This window comes from Canis lupus, chromosome 34 (genome assembly GCF_048164855.1).
Source record: "Canis lupus baileyi chromosome 34, mCanLup2.hap1, whole genome shotgun sequence".
Classification (NCBI taxonomy): domain Eukaryota; kingdom Metazoa; phylum Chordata; class Mammalia; order Carnivora; family Canidae; genus Canis; species Canis lupus.
In genome coordinates, this window is record NC_132871.1 from 2,002,984 (window position 1) to 2,022,363 (window position 19,380).

The following is a 19,380-nucleotide window of genomic DNA, read 5'->3' on the forward strand; positions in this document are numbered from 1 at the left end:
TGGGCCTACAAGGCATTGCCACACACCGGCATCCACGACTGAGGCAAGAGTCTTCAAGGAAACACCTACTGCCCGTTGCTTTGAACGCCGTCAGTTTCCACAAGGTCACAACCTCAGATTACCGAATTTTCAAGAAGTTTCCTCAACAGGAAGTTTCCCTTTACCAACGGGCTGCTCACGCCATGCTCCCAACCTTGAGAATTAGACCCAGGCAACGGCAGGAATTGTAGCCCAGAGAAAGGCCTCCTCGGGCAACAGTCAAGAAGGAGCAACAATTTCATTTTTTCTTTCTTTCTTTTTTTTTTTTAAAGATTTGTTTATTTTAAAGGCTGCAGAGGGGCAGAGGGAAGAAGAGTCCTGAAGCCGAGTCCCGGCTGAGCGTGGAGCCTGACACAGGGCTCGATCCCAGGGCCCCGACGTCATGATCTGAGTTGGAACCAAGAGCCAGATGCCTAACCCACTGAGCCACCCAGGCGCCCCAACAACAAAGACTTCTTTTTCCTTTTTAATTTAAGTTCAATTCGTCTACATGTAGCTTAACACCTCATGCTCATCACACCACAAAGGTTTCTACCCGTCGTTCCGTAAAACACTCTGGAAGACTCGCTCTCATCTTCAACGTGAATCAAAGGGTCTCACAATTGTAAAAAACGAGAAGACACTGCCCCGCGTCCCATAAAGGAGCATAAAACTCTGTACTGTCACTTTGACAAATTCCTAGAGGAAAATGTTGCTAGAGAAAGTTGATGTTGGTTAGCAAGCAAGTCACTGGAGGGTCGAAAATTTAATGTCTGTTTTTTTTTTTTTTTTTTTTTTTGCCTTTGCTTTTAATTTGTAAGCTGCCAGTGACATGCGATCGCCCTCCCACGACTGAAGACTTCAGGCCCGAAGCCTACGGAACGGAGCAAAGTGCCACAGCCTTAGACTCTGCCCCCGACGAACAGCCACTCTTCTCGTTTCTTCTCATTTCCTCGGAGCGTTTCCAAAGACACTGTCAAATATTCAACTTGCTCTATGGGAGATTTTTTTTTTTTTTTAAAGACAAGTTACCTTATTACCCTAAAGCTATATTTTTGTTTCTTCTTTTTCATAGCCTTTGGAGCAGCAAGGCTATGTTATCTGTTTTGGAAACGCCAAAGTCATGAAGAATGCCGAAGCACGAGAAAACCAAGGCAGGAAACCTCTATTTGGAGGATACCTGTGTTTTTACTCACTTGGTTCCTATTCATGATTATATGATGCTGTGGATAAAGACGTGAGGTCCGCAGAGCGCTTACCCCTCGTTCAAGTAAGTGATGACTTAAATGGTGTGACCTACGGCATCGGGGTGGCTACAGTTCATCATACTGGACTGTGTATATCCAAGCTGCTAAGACGGTGGCTCTTCAAAGTTCTCATAACAAGAAAAAAAAGTTCTGGAACCACGTATAGTGACAGATGCCAACTAATCCTGTTGTGATCATTGTGCGACATAAACAAATACCAAAATTGTTATGTTGTGCATCTGAGGCAAACGTCGTATGTCAACTGTACCTCGATAAAAACCAAACAAAACAGAGCAGCCCGGGTGGCTCAAGCGGTTTAGCGCCGCCTTCGGCCCAGGGCCTGATCCTGGAGACCGGGATCGAGTTCCATGTCAGGCTCCTTGCATGGCGCCTGCTTCTCCCTCTGCCTGTGTCTCTGCTTCTCTCTCTCCTCTCTGTGTATTCTCAGAAATAAATAAATAAAATCTTTAAAAAAAAAAAAGATTTTAAAAAAAACAACAAAAAAAACAAAACAAAACCAACTCCAGGGTCTTCTTTAATAAAGCAGACCATTCACAAGCGTCTGTGAGCAGCTTTTTACGTGAAACATAACTTTTGCTCGGTCACACTTCATACAACGAATTTGCCTCAAAGAAAAATCTCCCAATAGCGCTTATTTATTTACGTGAAAATTAACAGTCCAGAGGAAGAGATTTCTTCGATCATTCGGTTAAATAAATAAATCATGGGTACTTCCCATATCTAAACGCAGGGAGCATATTGCAGTAAATGAGGCAGATAAGGTCCCTGGCTTTGAAGAGAGAGAAATAATAAGCAAATAATTATAGAAGATATTTTCAGAGAGTCACGAATGCTATAAAATGCTACACTTGAGCGAAAACAATGAAGACGCGGTCAAAGTGCTGGTATTTGTAACCTAATGCTATTGTGAAATGACGCATTTCACTGATTCGGAGCTGCAAGTATTAAGATGCTGTTAACATCTTTGAAATCTGAGTATTACAGTCAATGGTTACTTAAAATCAGCATGTTTCAGTAATACATAGAGTACATTTCAACATCAATGGCACAATTACGTTCACAGCCAATTGAGTTTTGGAAAAGGTGCCAAGAAAATCCAACGGGAAAGAAATAGTGTTTTCAACAAATGGTGCTGGGACAATTGGATATCGTTACACGGGCAAAAAGACCAATGAGGAACCCTATCTCAAACCATACAGAATAAAAAAGATCACAGACTTAAATGTAAGAGCTACAAAACTATAAAAATGCTTGTAAGAAAATAGCAGTAAACCTTCAACTCTAGATTAGACAAGATTCATGAAACCAAAGCCCAAGATAAAAGATTGATAAACTGGACTTAATCAAAATTTAAAACTTTTGAGCTTCAAAAAGCATCATAAAGAAAAGTGAAAAGAAAACCCACAGAATGGGAGAAAATATTTGCAAAGCTCATATTCAGTAAGAGATTTGTATCCACAATGAACACACACACACACACACACACACACACACACACACACACAGCCCTCCCTCCTTGCAACTCAAGAATGAAGACACCCAATAAAAACCAGGCAGAGAATTTGAATAGATCTCATTCTGGGGATACACACATGGCCAGTAAGTACATGCAAAGATGCTCAACATCACCGGCCACGACGTCTACACAAATCGAAACCACAATGAAGAATCACGCACTAGGATAAAAGAAGATAAAAAAACGCATGTCCACTAGGGTGTGAAGAACTGGAATCCTCCCGTTACTTGCTGGTAGGAATGTAATGGTGCGGCCAGGTTTTAAGACGGTCTTGCAGCTCCTTAAGAAGCTAAACACAGAGCGACTCCCCTCCTAGGTACCCCTCCAAGAGACACGAGAACGTACGTCTAGACAAAGACGTGCATGCGATAGACAAAGACGTGCCCGTGAACGCTCACAGCAACGTTATATACAATGACCCCAAACTAGAAACCAGCCGAAAGTACGTGTGCCGGCGAAGGAATCAACAAGGGCTCAAGGGATGCTGCTGGACGAGAGGAACGGAGCACGGGCACACGTACAGCGCGGCGAACCGCCAGGCGCAGAGGGCGACACGGTGTGCAATTCTATTTCTGCGCGATATCCAGAGAAGGGGAGCTCAGAGACGCGGAGAGTGGATTTATGGTCGTTGAGGGTTAGGCGGACAAATGGGAGAGTGACCATGAACAAGAGGATTTTCTTTTTAAGGTGAGGGAAATGCTCTGGAATTACATTATGATAGTATCTGTAAAACCATATTTATTATGGTAAAATTCACTGAATTGCACACTCAAAAGTTGCACACAGGTGAATTTTATGGCAAATTATGTCTCAAGAAAGCTGTTTTAAAAAAAAAATGACGGGACGCCGGGGTGGCTCGGCGGTTGAGAGTCTGCCTTCAACTCAGGGCGTGATCCTGGAGTCCCGGGATCGAGTCCCACATCGGGCTCTCAGCATGGAGCCTGCTTCTCCCTCTGCCTGTGTCTCTGCCTCTCTCTGTGTCTCTCATAGATAAATAAATAAAATCTTTAAAAAACAAAAACAGAAAAAAACAGATGCATTAGTAGGGTAACAGATCAAGTATAAGAACAAATAATACCAAAAGAGCAGAGTAAACATATGAGAAAATCAGAAGTACAAATTAAAACAAGATAAATACTTCACCCGCAGGACGAAGCAAGACTAAGGTGAGTTTGGTTCAGGGACAGGTTATATCATTTTTTTTCCCAGTTAGCAAATGTATATTAGAAGTATGTCAAAAAATACATCTTGTTGGCTTCTAAATTGCATTTTTAGGAATCCTAAATAAATAAAAATATGAACAATGATTGAATAAGCATGCTCCAACCTTTGTTACAATAGCTTTAAAAAAAAAAAAAAGGCAGCAAAATGCCCAGCAGAATAGGAGATGGACTGAGTGAATTATGATTCTCCACATACACACGCACACAGAGAAGTATATACACCAGGTACATACGAAAACATAATATTACCCACGCATACAAATATATCCTATGGCCACTAGTTTTCCCAGTGGTTGGGATTCAGAAGATTTCTTTTCTTTTCTTTTTTCTTTTCTTTTCTTTTCTTTTTTTTCTTTTCTTTTCTTTCTTTTCTTTCTTTCTCTTTCTTTCTTTCTTTTTGCTTCTTGAGGTTTTCTCATTTGTTCAATCAATGAATATTTGTATATTTTAAAAGATGAGGAAAAAAACCTAGTGTGGATACGTTATCAGCCTTTACATATAAAGGTTTTGGTTAGAAGCTTCTATATATCCTCCTTTTTTTTTTTACAGAGGGAGAACCCAGGCTGGGTAGGGGCAGAGGGACAGGAAGCAAGAGGCTCCAGGCTGTTAATTCAAGAAATTCTGATAGATAATATGGAACGGTTAGGTATCCATATTAAAGGCTGATTTGCTCTATAAACTTCAAAATGCCTTTAAAAGTCTCTAGAAGCATGAGGTGCATAGACTTGAAATGACACAAGATAAAAATCCCTAAGCTCAGAGCGTCTGGAGTTGCAGACACACGAAAAACTAATTATTTGTGACTGTAAAAGTGAGTTCTGAAATCACAATCTATGAACATGAGAAAGTGTCACCAAACCACACGGGGTGTTGAGAAACATCTCTCATGTAAGATTAGATTGTTTTCCAGAAGTAAACAAGGGTCAAAAGCAGAGCCAGAAAGAAATACGATGAAGCTTGTTCCACTGTGATTTTTTAAATTTATTTACTGAGTTCCGACTGCCACAGGGAACAGAGAATGGAAACCTCCTCCTTCCTCCATGAGCAAGTCTGGTGGTTCTGCGGGAGCCGCACAAAGAACACAGGCCCAGTGAAAACATCCACCGCTTTATCAACGCTGGTTTGTTTCCTCCTAGCAATGAGAAGGAAATGACCCTGAACGCATCTCACAGTTTCAGACAAGAACTCTTTACTGAAGATTCAAAGAGGGGTGGGGAAAAAAAAAAAAAAAGAAAAAAAAGCCAAGTCAAAGTTAAGCCTTAAAATACTGGGTATGAATCCGGTCAAAACGGGCCAGGAAAAAGATGGGTTTTAAAGGAACATATACATGCAGTTCTGATGAAACATTTAAAGTGTTAAGATAACAACTACCTGCATGTGGATTAATTGGCTAGTCATAGAGAAACTGGATTAATTGGATTTACTAATTTCTAGGTTGCCTCCTAGCTCTCCAGCTATAGAAAGCAATAAACCAAAAAATTTTTTAAAAAATAATAAATAAATAAATAAATAAATAAATAAATAAATAAATAAAAGCAATGCACCAAGGAATGATGGGTTATAGCAAAAGAAACAATTTCATTTAAAAAACAAAAATTCCTGGGGCACCTGGGTAGCTTAGATGGTTAAAAGCATCCAACAACCGACTTGATTTCAGCTCAGGTCACAATCAGGGTCATGAAATCAAGCCCCATTTGGGGCTCTGTGCCGGGCGTGGAGCCTCCTTAGGATTCTCTCTCTCCCTCTGCCTCTGCCCCCCTACCCGCACCCCCTCTTGCACCCACACATGTGTGATTTCTCTCTCAAAATAAAAAAGTAAATGTCAAAAATTAAAAAAAATTCTGGGGGTGGGGGTGGGGGAGGGCATCAGGCTGGCTCAGTAGTCAGAGCACGCAACTCAAGGTCATCACCTTAAGCCCCACAATAGGCCTAGAGTTACTTAAAAAAAAAGAAAAGAAAAAAAAAAAACACCTTAAAATACATTTATTTTGTATTAACCGGGGAAGAGAGACTGTTTTTGTCATTTTCACTTCCCGATCGGCAGTCGTGTCAGAGCGGTAGACACACCCGGGCACAACTGTGGAAGAGCCGGGGGAGGGCCAGGTCGGACACGGGCTTCGGGGCGGCCGGGCCAGCGCCTAAGCGCAGTGAGGTAGGCGCTGGGCAGCGCGGAGGCAGAGCGGCCAGGAGTCTTCCACATCCACGAATACAAGATGCGGAGGGTCGGGCGAACACCCCGCGGTGCCTCCGGGGCCCAGAGGGCGGCCCCCAGCCCAGCCGAGCCCGTGGGCAGCGGGGGGCAGCAGTGAGCGCCTGCTGGGGGCAGGCCCGGAGGGGCCCGCTTCTCGGGCCGCGGCCTCGGTCACAGACCGACCAGCTGTCCCACAGACCTGCAAATCACGCCAGAAAGCCCGTGTCGCCCCACAAGCTTCAGGCAGGGGCTCCGAGTTCCCCGCCCTCGGGGCAGGTCCCCAGTCCAATCTTTTTGGGAAAGACTCATCCCTGAGAAGAGTGGGCAGCCGTCAGGGTGTCGCCACACCTGCTCTACGGGCGGCGAGACCACACTGCAAGGACAGAATGCTCCCGAAGGTCACCACCGGTCACCGCCAGGGTTACAGCGCGAACGCAGATGTGAGCCACTTGACAACGTGTACGATCAGCTCCGTTTCTTTCGCTCCGGAGCCACTCGCCACGCTGCAGCTGTGCCCTGGCCTCCAGCGCCGCCGCCGCCTCCTCCACGAAATACCTCAGGGCGTCATCCCATGTGAGCCCCACAGAAAGTCTGCCTCAGGGGAATGGGCCCTGTTATCTAACAAACGGGATAATCGGACGCTGGCAAACCAGCCACTGGCCAGGGTCCTACGCAGCCAGGTGAGCCATGTCGTCTCCGTGGCTCTGCACCCCTCACGCTCACAGGACCAACACGGGAGCGGGGGAGGGAACAGCTCGCTGTCGCCGTAGAGTCGCTCGCAGTGTCGCCCCCGCCCGACAACAGATAGAGAGAAGGGTAACGGAGAAACGTCCCTGTGCACAGAGCACCACGGCCTCACCCCCAGAACCTGTGACCGGGCCCCTCCACGGCAGAAGGAAGCTTCCAGCTGTGACCAGATGAAGGATCTTGAGGTGGAAGGTTACTCTGGGTTATCTGAGCAGTAGTCACAGGAGGGAGCAGACGACTTCGCGTCGGATGATGCAGGGTGACAAAAACCAGCGAAGCCACCGCCGGCTTCTAGGATGGAAGGAGGAGCCGCGAGCCCAGGAAGTGGGTGGCCCCCAGCAGCTGGAAAAGGGCTGAAAACGGGTTCTTCCGTGGAGCCTCCAGAAGGAAGGCAGCACTGCCAAAACCCTGATTCGAGCCCAAATCACATTCTGGACATCTGCCCTCCAAACTGAAGATAATCAATCTGTGCCACTTCTAAGCCTCCAAGTTCAAAGTAACCTGCTATAACAAGAAGAAACTAACCCGGGAATGGAGACAAAACCAAGCAACATACGACATGCACTGGGCTACTCGAATATTCTCGATACTGTTTTCCATCCCAATACATTTTAGAATATTTTTACGTCCTAAAATACACTCGTCTTCAGTTAAAGCACCTGTTAATCTTAAGTCCTACTTTCCCACCTCCACATTCAGATAAGTTAACTATGCTTTTTTCATGCCGATCATCGTCACGTCTGGCAAACAAATTACACGCCAAGATAATGTTTTCATTCTCACTGAGTCCATAGTTGCTTAAGTTCCTATTATCCTGTCAATTGACGGAAAAATCCATTTCGGCCATTATGTGGGCCTTGGTTACAACCTACCAATGCTGTGCGGTCATTAGATCAAGGGGTTTTAAAATCCAAGAGGACAGCTACGATTTCAAAACACGTTGACCTATTAGAGTCATTTTCCAAATATGTAAACTAAGTCACTAGGCTTTCCCTTCGACATCCCAGCTCTGGCTCTGCTTACATCTAACATCACGGAAATCTGCAGGGAAAGGAAGAATGGAGAAGTCGCACAAAGGGACACAAGTAGAAATGCAATAAAGGTCGTGTTTAGAAGTTAGTAACGACAAAAAAAAAAAAAAAAAGATGGAAACCAGGAGTCAGTCGCCTGAAAGAAAAATAACACGTGCTTGAGAGCGGAGTTTCACGACTGCAGAAGACCAGAAATTTTAGACTGAGGTGTCCTTCTGCTCCTGCAGGCTTAGCGGGAAACACCCTTCAGAAATCACAGCAATTAAGCTTCCATCTCACACCGAACTTCCTACCCCATTAAACTTTTAATCACAGAACCCTCTATTTTCCCTTATCGTACAGTATTTTGAAGCTGAATCCGTGATGATCTCCAGTATTTCATCGCATGTACACGCTCCCGCTCAAAGTAACGACCAGTAAAATTGATTAATTCGGAGCTGAAAGCGTCATTTTCTCTGTGACGTTCATGTCGAATCTACGTGGTACGGAAAGGACCGAGGTGCATCCACGGAGCCCTAGACTCGTTTATCTCAACGCAGTGCTCCCTGGGGGTTGGGGTCAGTGACCCGGGTTTGGGTAGGCTGCTAGTGTACGGTACCTTTCTCAAATTCACTTAAGATGTTTCTTCTGCTTATTTCCACCTTCGTTTCTTTCTTTCTTTAAAGATGTTATTTATTCACGAGAGACACACAGAGAGGCAGAGCCACAGGCCGAGGGAGACGCAGGCTGCCCGCGGGGAGCCCAATGCGGGACTCGATCCCGGGCCCGGGTCTCGGCCTGGCCCCCAGGCGCCCCGCCACATCACGCCAGGCCCGCGGTGCCCTCCTCGCTCACACTGTGTGGACGCGTGGTGCTCACACAGTCCGTGCCCACGGGTCACACGGAGTGACCTGTCACTGGCCGACCTGGGCGCGTGCTGCGTGTCCACCTGGGCCCCCTCCGCGCGGCCTTCCGGGGGCTCGGGCAGCTGCCACCTGCTTGCACGGCCTTCCCCACGGGCACCGCCTGACTCCCAAAGCCACGCATTCAGCCTTCTGGGGGCCGCACCGGCGCATCTGTGTCCCCTACGTGGAGGTACAGTGACGCAGACTCAGGCGTTTCCCAGACATTCTCGAAATCTTCCCTCCTCCCCCAGGACCCCAAGTCGTGCCTCGGGGAGGAAGGAGCAGTGCTAAGCATGCTCGGCTTCCTCAAGAGCTTCCTTAGCTTCTCAAACTCCACGTTAGGCCGCCTTGAAGTCAGCGCCGACTTCTTGCTTAGCTACTGGCAGCGTCCACGCCCGGAGCCAGCGCCGGGAACTCGGCCTCCAGGGTCTACACAGCCTGACGCCGGCCGTCACTGGCCAACACCAGCGGCGCAATCAGCCCCGATCACGTACGGATCAGTAATGGGCGCACCGCGTACCTGTAGACTGCTTTCTCCCTGTTACCTCATTCTCTGGCCCAAAAAGAGAAAGATGCACCCTCTTGCTCCCCTACGCTTCCTTCTTCTGAAGGGCACTCCAAGTTTTATTTCCGGACACAAGCTGGCGATCTCTCATTCTTCCGTTGGGCGACGTAAGCCGGGCTTCTCCCAACGGGCACGGGCACAGGCACGACACTCAGACTCAGCCCATCGGAAACCGCCACACGGCCCCGGATCCCTGCGGGGGACGCCGAGGCCAGCAGGCACGCAACCCTGCGCCCGGTGCCCCGCGGATGGTCGGCAACGCCAGCCGCGGTGGGACACGGGCCAGGGTTCCTCTGCGGCCTTCTCTGGCCCAGTTCTCAGAACACCAGGGAGTCGCCAATACCCTCCTAGTAAATTCCTGTTCAGCTAACGTTAGCCGAAGTCCGTTTTTATCACTTTTCACAAAGAACCCAACACCTACGTGGAAAATACACGCCTATGGCAGGTGCCTGTCCACGCACTAGCAGGCAACGGGAAGCAGGAACACATTCAGCCCCCGGCTTGGAGAGCTGGGTTAGCTGGAAAACAAGCCTATCATGACACCAGAAGGGAGGGAGGAGGGAGGAAGGAGGGATGGAGGATGGAGGGAGGGAGGAGGGACGGAGGATGGAGGGATGGAGGAGGGAGGGAGGGAGGGAGGGGGGAGGGATGGAGGAGGGAGGGAAGGGGGAGGGAGGGGAGAGGGAGGGGGGATGGAGGGACGGAGGGAGGGAGGGAAGGCGGATGGAGGGAGGGAGGAGGGGGGAGGGAGGAGGGAGGGAGGGGAGAGGGAGGGGGGATGGAGGGAGGAGGGAGGGAGGGAGGGATGGAGGGAGGGATGGAGGGGGGATGGAGGGAGGGATGGAGGGGGGATGGAGGGAGGAGGGATGGAGGGAGGGAAGAAGGGAGGGAAGGAGGGAGGGAGGATGGAAGGAGTGAGGGGGGAGGGAGGAAGGAGGGACGGAGGAAGGAGGGAGGGAGGGATGGAACAACGTCCTAAATGGATTCCTCAGGACAAACCAAGAGCTGTCCGTCTCCCGCAGGTCAGCGTCCACGCTCTGTCCTGGCTCGGGGGCCCGGGCTCGTGGAGGCCGTCACCTCGCGCATGGCCCCGGTACGGAGCGGGCGGTGCCACCCACCCCAGCCTTCCTCTCGCGTGTTACCGGCATAGAAGGCACAGGAGCGGACCTACCTTTGAAGGTTTCCCAGTTCTAGAAACGGGACACTGAAGAACCGTAATGTCTACGGCCTCGCATGAACCAGCACTAAGTCAAATAAAAAGACTTTAGGGATAATGTTATTAAAAGCACAAGGCGAGAGCCCTTTCACGCACGAAGTCTCTTGTGCAGCCACAAACAACAAAGTAGCCCACCGGCCGCCTGACTGCGGTGCTTGAGGCCCTCCCGGGAACGCACCCCAGGAGGGCGAGGGCGCAGGGGACTCCCCCAGCAGCGCCCGAGGGCCCGTCCTCCTCTCAGGACCATCACAGCAAATATAAAGGACGAGAAAAGAGCCACGGGAGCATCAGGAAGGTCAGGGAGAGGAGCAAATGTGACGGCTCAGGGGGCTGACACTGTTTATTCTAAAGATTTTATTTATTCATGAGAGATGCAAAAAGGCAGAGAGAGAAGCAGGCTCCATGCAGGGAGCCCGATGCGGGACTCGATCCTGGGACCCCGGGGTAACACCCTGGGCCGAGGGCAGGCGCTAAACCGCTGAGCCCCCCAGGCGTCCCCAAGGCAGAGACTTTAAAACCAGGGAGGAACAGTCACTGGGGCGAAGCGTGGAAGGTCCAGTGATGCGAGGGGCCCACAGGATCCACCGAGCAGCAGCCACCGCCAGACGAGGTGGCTGGACCCGGGCACGAGGCCCTGGATGCGAAGGCAAAGGGAAGGATAATGACCAAGAGGAGATCGTGTCCAAGGGGAGGCTGCTCTGGTTCGTTTCTCAGGTAGAAACAAGTCAAATTTGTTTGAAAGTGAAAAAAAAAGGGCGGGGGACAAATGTAAAGCAGAGCCAGAGAGACAGGAAGGTCAGGGGAAGTGGAGGGAGCAGGTGCTGACGCAAAGCAGCTCTTATGTCCGGAGCCGCTGCCCTGTACCCAGCACCAAGCACCCAGCAGCGGGAACCCAGCACTCAGTACCCAGCACCAAGCACCCAGCACCGAGCACCCAGCAGCAGGCACCCAGCACTAAGTACCCAGCACCCCCAGCAAAGAGCACCCAGGACCGAGCACCCAGCAGCAGGCACCCAGCACCCAGCACCTCCCATGTCTGAACTCCCCCCGTGTGACACACACTCAGGTTTGAGGGGACGCAGCCCCAAGGACAAGGCAGGAACCTGCGCAAACGCCGAGCCCAGCCGGGGCCTCCTGAGGACGCCCTCACCCCCAGGGCTACGGTCTCCATGGGCAGGTGCCCCAGACGGCACAGGGCGGCCAGAAAGGCCACCGTGTCCCTTGAGAGGCCAGGAAAGATACAGACGCCTATGGGGCAGGGAGGCCTCGGCGAGGCCGGGACGGCGGGGCGGCCTCGGGGAAGCCGTGTAGGCCAGGAGGCATCGCTTCCTCAGTCAACACGCAGCCTCATGTGCTCCTCCTGGACACGCGGCACCTTGACGGGCTCTGCAGACGACCCCGGCCTCCCTCCTGCGTGGACGGGACTCTACACTGACGTCTTCGTTCCTGTGCTCTTGGCACTACAAGTCTTGGAACTTTCATGAACGATCACAGAAATATCACAGCGAGACAAAGGAATCGGACCGAGAACACGTCCCTGTGGACACGTCCCCGAAGACCTTGGTCCCTAACTGGAACGGGCTGCTCCAGGCCCCGGTCCCCTCGGTGGCCAGCTGCGGGCCTGCTCCAGGCCTGGGCTCGGCGGGGGCCCGCTCACCGCACCGCACAGAGCACGCACCCTCACGGGCAGGCGTTGACCGCACAGGGGACCCCACGCGGCGACGCGCCTACTCTGGGGGAGCAGTAAAGCAACGAGGGGACAGGGCACAGGGCAAACGGCAACGGCGACCACCAGCCAGACGGGCAGGAGGAGATAAGAGACTGGCCAGGCGGCGGCGAAGCATGTGCCCCGCGGGCGCCCCAACGTGAGGCCACAGCGCGGGAGACAGAAGCTACCAGCGGGCCGGGAGCAGGGTCCCAGCGGCCACCGGGGTCCATGCGTGGCCTTCCAGCGCCCCAGCCTCCCGCGGCCCTGCCCTCCGCGCGGGGCGCCCTGGGGCTGTGGTGCCCTCCCGGGCCAGCTGTCCCCGGCAGGGCGACGGCTCCTGGCCTGCGGCTCTCCCCACCGAGCCCTCCACCCGGCCCCACTAAGCGCTCCCTCTCCAACCCCCTCAGGCCCCACGAGGCCTCGCACACATCTCTTCGTGAACGGTCCCTTTCCTAAAAGCCCCTGGCGCTGCCCCGATGTAAGCTGTGTCACCTGTTCCCTGGCAGCGCCCTGCGAGCCCAGGAGTCCAGGCAACAATCCAGGGGGAGCAACGGTGGCGTGGACCAGGGCGACAAGCAGCAGTCAGGTGTCCATTTGCTGACAGATACGAGCTCAGGCATAAATCCAGATGTGGGCCCAAGAACCCAAGGGGTGGGAGGCCATCAAGGAAGATTGATTTCTTAAAAAATCACAAATCGACGGAAAATGTGCACAAATGCATTAAAAGTGGCATGCAAGGAAAGGGATACCGTGGCTTGCAAACACAGGCAAAGGTGCAGGCTCTTACCGTTAAAGGAACGCAAATTAATACGACCACATAGCACGATGCGACATATATGACACATGATATTTAAAATAACACGCGAGGGGATCCCCAGGTGGCTCAGCGGTTAGCGCCTGCCTTCAGCCCGGGGTGTGATCCTGGAGACCCGGGGTCGAGTCCCCCGTCGGGCTCCCTGCGTGGAGCCTGCTTCTCCCTCTGCCTGTGTCTCTGCCTCTCTATGTCTATCATGAATAAATAAATAAAATCTTAAAAAAAAAAAAAAGGATATACACGTGTGTAGGGATAAGAAAATTCTAGAAACATCTGCACAACTGCTCGCAGCGAGTGCCTCTGCGCAGCCTGAGGTCACAGACTCCTGATGTGCGTACAGACCCTCTGTGGACCGCTGGAGACTTTCCGACCAAGCACACGTGGTATCTCCTCAACAAACAAAATAGCACCTGAAGGTCGAGCTCAAGGACAGCAGCGGACCACCTCATGCTGCATGCAGACCTGGGCGCCGAGCCCGGGAATGTTCCTGAGCGGGACGACCCACCAACACTGACCTACGGTTCCACGTCACTGTCGTTTCTAGTTTGTGAGAAAAACCTAAAAGCCCTGACGGTGGTCAGCGTGGCGAGGCCCCGGGCCTCCTCGGTGCAGGGACGGAGCCAGCCTGCGCGCCCTGGGCACCTCCCGAGCACCAGCCACACGGGGACGGTGGCGACGGGCTGTGCGCGGCTGGCTTCGGATGGCAAAGGCCAAGCACGACCCGACTTTCTACCACGAGTCAGGTTAGTGCCGGACCGCCGGGCGGGCACAGGTCAGGACGCCGGGCACGGTCCACGCCGCGACTCCTGGGCCGTGGCCACCCCTCGCAGAACCGACGCCGCTGGGAGCTGGCGGGACGCGACGATCCGGGGGGGACCGGTGACCTCCAGGCTTGCCCTAAATAGTCCGTCAAAGCCCCGTGAACCCAAATCCGTCACAAAAATTTGGAAAGACTCTTTCGCCAGAACAATGCTGCGTTCTTTCTTTCGGGAATTCTCCTAAGTTCTCACAAACGTGGGCAGACACGCATGCAGCCGCGGACGGGGCCACACGCGCGTCCCCTCGTGGACTCAAAGTCAAGCCCCTTAGGTCTTCTGATCCGGCTCACGGGAGCCCTCTGCGCCCCACAACTCGGACCCACACAACATTCCCCGCAGGTAAGGCCCGACGGTCACCCAAGCCACAACGCAGGGCTCACTCGATAAACCTAGGCCTAGAAGCTTCCTCCCTTCAGCCCTCCCCCGCCCCCGGGGCAGGACAGACCCCTCGACGGGCACTGGCAGCGCGGCCCAAGGCTTAGATTAATTCACCACCGGGGACGTGATCTACCACAAAAACACCGCGGCAGATTTTCCCCGGATTTTCCCCGGATTTCTACGGACTGGCACGAGGAGGCGGAAATGGAAGCCGTCCCAAACGGAGAGCACAATGGATTGCTGAGGCTTTTATGCAGCACAAAGCTGCGGGGAGAAAGGAACAGGAGCCTTTTGTTCTCATGGAACTTTCCCCGGGGATCTGAGCTGCTCATATACATTGTGTTTATTAAGTAGTTCTGTTTAAGTTAAAAGTTGTTTCAAAAATTACACGATCACGGGGCACCTGGGGGGGCTCAGCGGTGGAGCATCCGCCATGGGGTCGGCCCAGGGCGTGACCCCGGGTCAGGGGATTGAGTCCCGCATCGGGCTCCCTGCGTGGAGCCTGCTTCTCCCTCTGCCTGTGTCTCTCTCTCTCTCTCTCTCTCTGTGTGACTATCATAAATAAATAAAAATTAAAAAAAATAAAAATAAAAATAAAAAAATAAAAAATTACATGGTATCAAAAAAATATCAAATGGGGGGAATGAAGGGATTCAGGACAGCCCCCCCCCCACCCACCAAATTACCACTTTGGCATATGGATTATTTTGAGATCCTGCAGGCCGAAGAAAAACGTTTATTCTTCCCTTAACCACACCGAGGCAGCTAAATTGAGGGTCTTTCCCAGAATAACAGTTATTAACAGAAATAAGTTTTAGCTCAGTGACCCATCTCTAGGGTAGGGCAAACATCTAATTATCTAACATCTGCTCTTTTTTTTTTTTTTTTTTTTTTTTAGGGTGTGATTTGTTTGAGAGAGAGACAGAGAGCACGAGCATGAGGAGCGGGGAGGGGCAGAGAGAGAGGGAGAAGCAGAGTCCCCAGCTCTGGGCCGGACCCCAGGACCCTGGGTCACGACCTCAGCCGACTGAGCCACCCGGCACCTCAAACATCTGCTTGTCATATGACCCCATGAAGCGCGTTCCTTTTCCCTGAAACCCCAGACCCTCAGCCCCTTTCACCTTGGCTCACACGGAGCATCTTTGGAATCTCCACGTCTCCGTGGTTTCCCGGTGTCTACACCTATTAAACCTGATGCTCGGGGGATCCCTGGGGGGCTCGGCGGTTTGGCGCCTGCCTTTGGCCCAGGGCGCGATCCTGGAGACCCGGGATCGAATCCCACGTCGGGCTCCCAGCATGGAGCCTGCTTCTCCCTCTGCCTGTGTCTCTGCCTCTCTCTCTCTCTCTCTCTATGTCTATCATAAATAAATAAAAATAAATAAATCTTTAAAAAAAAAAAAAAACCTGATGCTCTCTTGTTAATCGGTCTCAGATCAGTTTGATTCTTACCAGCCAGAAGGATCTTCGGAGGAGACAAGCATTCTTGCTCCCCACACCCCCGCGACCAACAGGACGGAAGGGAAGAAGGGGGAAAATATCAACTAATATAAATTGAGGAACGGGACCGGCGCTCCGACCTTTACCTGTTGCGTCAAATTCAATTGGCTGGCACCCGCGGTGAGCAGACCAGTCACACTTGAGGACTTGTCCTCCTTCCACAATCCCAGGCTGGGTGGTGTTCGCTTTGGGCGCTCCCACCAGGAGAAACATCCTGCTAAAAGACAAGACGGAAGAGGAGACTTTAAAATGATGCAAAAGCAAAAACATAAAAAATAAGAAAACTAAATGATGCAAAAGCATAAACGACGACGTATGACCTGCGGCGGGTCATCACTCTCTCGCTTTATCCGCGGCGATGTTTGAGGCGCGGGCCAGAGGGCACACTCCGAATATGAACCGTTCGCCGCGTGTCAATCACATCTCAAAAAGGCTGTAAAAACTACGCTGCCCAGGGTCCGGGGCCTGGCGCTGTGACGCTCGGTTTTGTATTTTGCGTTTTGCGGAGGTTTTTGTTCGCTGGTCTGTGTCTGTCGCCTGCTGTGGACTTCCTAGATCTCGCATGCCAACCCAAAAAATGCACACGTACCTGGTTCTAAAGTACGGGGATGCTAAACTTGAACGTTTCTCCTTTGGGGCAACTTGTCTTGTTTCAGAACCATTACGTCCCATTTTAAGCGACTAACAGATTTCTCTCTTCAGAGGGCTAATGTCATCAACCCCCAGCCCAACCCCCAGCATCGGTCTTCGACCTCTCATCAGAATAAAACGAGCAGAAGACAAAATAATCAAGTTTTTAAGCAAAAGAGACTTTTTCCCTCAGGCTTTGTTTTTCCTGTTCATTCAGAAGAAAGAAGCGGCTCGAGTGTGTCCCGCACAGAGGCGCAGAGCGCAGCGCTGGGCACCGGAGACCCAAGGCGAGCAGCGCAGCCTGGTTCCTGCCTCGGAGGGGTCGCCTGCTGACCCGGAAAATCAGGCTCGCTTCCCGGGCCGCGGAGGAAACCACGACCGCTGGCAGAGGGTGTTGGGAAATAGGGACAGGAAGTCCTCTTTGCACAAGGAAGCGAGCTGTGAGGAACGGAGGGGAAAGGCCTCCCCGGGTCAGGGGAAATCGCAGGAGGTTTGCCCTGTAAAGAATGCACAGCGGTCTCGGCTACATGAAGTAGCACGGGCGTCTCCATCTCAGGAAACGGAGGGACACACGGGGCTGGAGGGGGACCTCGGGGGTTGGCGTGCCGGGGGCGGGGGAGCAGGTGCAGGAGCTCGGCCCCCAGGAGCCTCCAGGAAGGAGGCTCAGCGGAGGCCAGGAAGCCCGCTGAGCGCGACGGGACGAACGTGGGAGCTCGCGGCGCTCCACGGGGGGCCCTGGGCCACGGTAATAAGGTCCGTGGGAAGCCTTGGAGGTTTTTTTTTTTTTTTAAGCAGAAGAATGACACAATCCAATAAAGAAAAGTAGATGTGGTGCCTTTGGGGGATCAGATCAAGGAGGGAGGGGAGCAAAGTGGAACAAGGAGAGCGAGAGACGGTGGGCGGCTGGGAGGGCGGCGGGTCACCGCAGGTCACCACGGGTCGCCACAGGCGGGGGCGAAGACCGAGAAACGCCAGCGGCCTTTCATTCGGGGGCGCACGGGCGGGAGAAGCGGCCACTGCACCTGAGGGGCCCCGGGAACGGGGAGGCAGGCGGCGGCGGTGCTCACGGGACGAGCAGGGGCTGCACGCTGGCCCGGGACACCTGCGCGGCTCCCCGGGTGTCCTGGAGGTCGGTGCTGAGCCCAGGTGGGTCCAGAGGGGCGCCGAGGGGCCTCGGAGAGAGGAGGGCCCAGGAGCGAGCCCCGAGGAGCCAGGGCACTCGGGTCGGACAGGGCGCGTGAAACGCAGGCGGGAGCGAGGGAAACACCGAGGTCTGAGGGCGCCGGCGCAGTCGGAGGCACGAGGCCTGCAGCAAACGCCAGCCCGTTATTTCGTTTCCCTGTTAAACACCTGGTCGCTTACGTCCTCGCAAAGGACAGTCTTCGGTGCCTTTCACGGGTCTGCACAGTCGTGAGCGGCCCCGCTCTGGAGCGTGGAAGGCCCCCCTGAGCTCCTGCACCCCGTTTGCGCTGCACGCGTCCTGCGTGGCACCTGCCGAGTCGCTCCAGAGCCGGCCGCCCGGACGGCCGCCTGACCGGGTCCCGCTTCCCGGGGTTGATCGCAAGACCCCGGCTCGCGGGCAAGTGTCCCAGGCAGACCCCGGCTCGCAGGCAAGGCTCCCAGGCAGAGCACCGCCTGTTGCGCGAGCGGCCCGCGGCCCTATTCGGCATCAGCGCGACACCCGGGCCGGCGCCCTCTGCTCGAGCTCGAGGCCGACTCGTTTTCCTTCAGGGGGACGAACCCCCCGGCTCTGAGCAGGAGGGCCCCGACCCACGGACAGGGGCACGAAGCTCCTGGCAGCTCCTCCGGGACAGCGGCCACCGCGTTACTCAGGTACATACGCACATGCGTGTAGGCACATACGTGTATATACACAATTTTCCACTTCAAGTCAAAACTTTGGCCCCCGAAATCACACTGCTTCCCCCTCCATCCGGATGAAGTGATTTTTGCGTGCACGACAGAGAAGAGAGGATCTCGGACTCTGAGGCGCACCCTCCAAGGTCTACACCTGAAAAGGCCCCGGATCCGTTCCTGCAACAGTCCTAAGACGCGCAACAGGAGCCCAGGTCCACACGGGATCCCCGCGCTGCGGATCACAGCTGGGGTCCCGGTGAGGACGGGTTGCCTCTGGGGCCGTGGCTCGCAGCAACCCCACGGGACAGCTTGCAGGGGCTTTTGGAGCCCGCCCTCCTGCGCGGCGGCCAACGGCTTCCTTCAAAGCAGGGCGACTCGATTCATCTTCGCCGACATAAGCAGCGTTCAAGGAAAGTCACTTAAGTTGACAGGTAAAAAAAAAAAAAAAAAAAAAAGATGGGATCCCTGGGTGGCGCAGCGGTTTGGCGCCTGCCTTTGGCCCAGGGCGCGATCCTGGAGACCCGGGATCGAATCCCACGTCGGGCTCCCGGTGCATGGAGCCTGCTTCTCCCTCTGCCTATGTCTCTGCCTCTCTCTCTCTCTCTCTCTCTCTGTGTGACTATCATAAATAAATAAAAAAAAAAAATTAAAAAAAATTTTAAAAAAAGGACAAAAAAAAAGACAAAAAAATAAAAATAAATAAAAATTAAAAAATAAATAAAAATTGACAGGTAAAGGGCAGCCCGGGTGGCTCAGCGGTTTAGCGCCGCCTTCAGCCCAGTGTGTAATCCTGGGGTCCCGGGATCAAGTCCCACGTCGGGCTCCCTGCATGGAGCCTGCTTCTCCTTCTGCCTGTGTCTCTGCCTCTCTGTGTTTTCATGAATAAATAAATAAAATCTTTTAAAAAGGGGGAGGGCCTTCTTTTTCCCGCTTCCTCAAAAGACCACTAATTAACTAAAATGCAAGATCTCAACAGACCAAAAAAAAAAAAAAAGGAAGAAGAGCACCAAACAGGGAAC

The 19,380-nt window shown here is 52.8% G+C and overlaps 1 protein-coding gene across 2 annotated transcripts in view; it reads right to left on the reverse strand.

Annotated features, from left to right (window-relative positions):
• Positions 1–19,380, reverse strand: part of ITGAV (integrin subunit alpha V) — an 87,691-nt gene that overhangs the window by 62,098 nt on the left and 6,213 nt on the right. Inside the window, exon 2 of one of the 2 annotated variants that reach the window (XM_072810855.1) lies at positions 15,961–16,088. In XM_072810855.1, the coding sequence (XP_072666956.1) occupies positions 15,961–16,088 (128 nt within the window). Of the gene's footprint in view, positions 1–15,960; positions 16,092–19,380 lie in introns of both variants that reach the window. The other variant, XM_072810854.1, reaches the window with a different exon arrangement.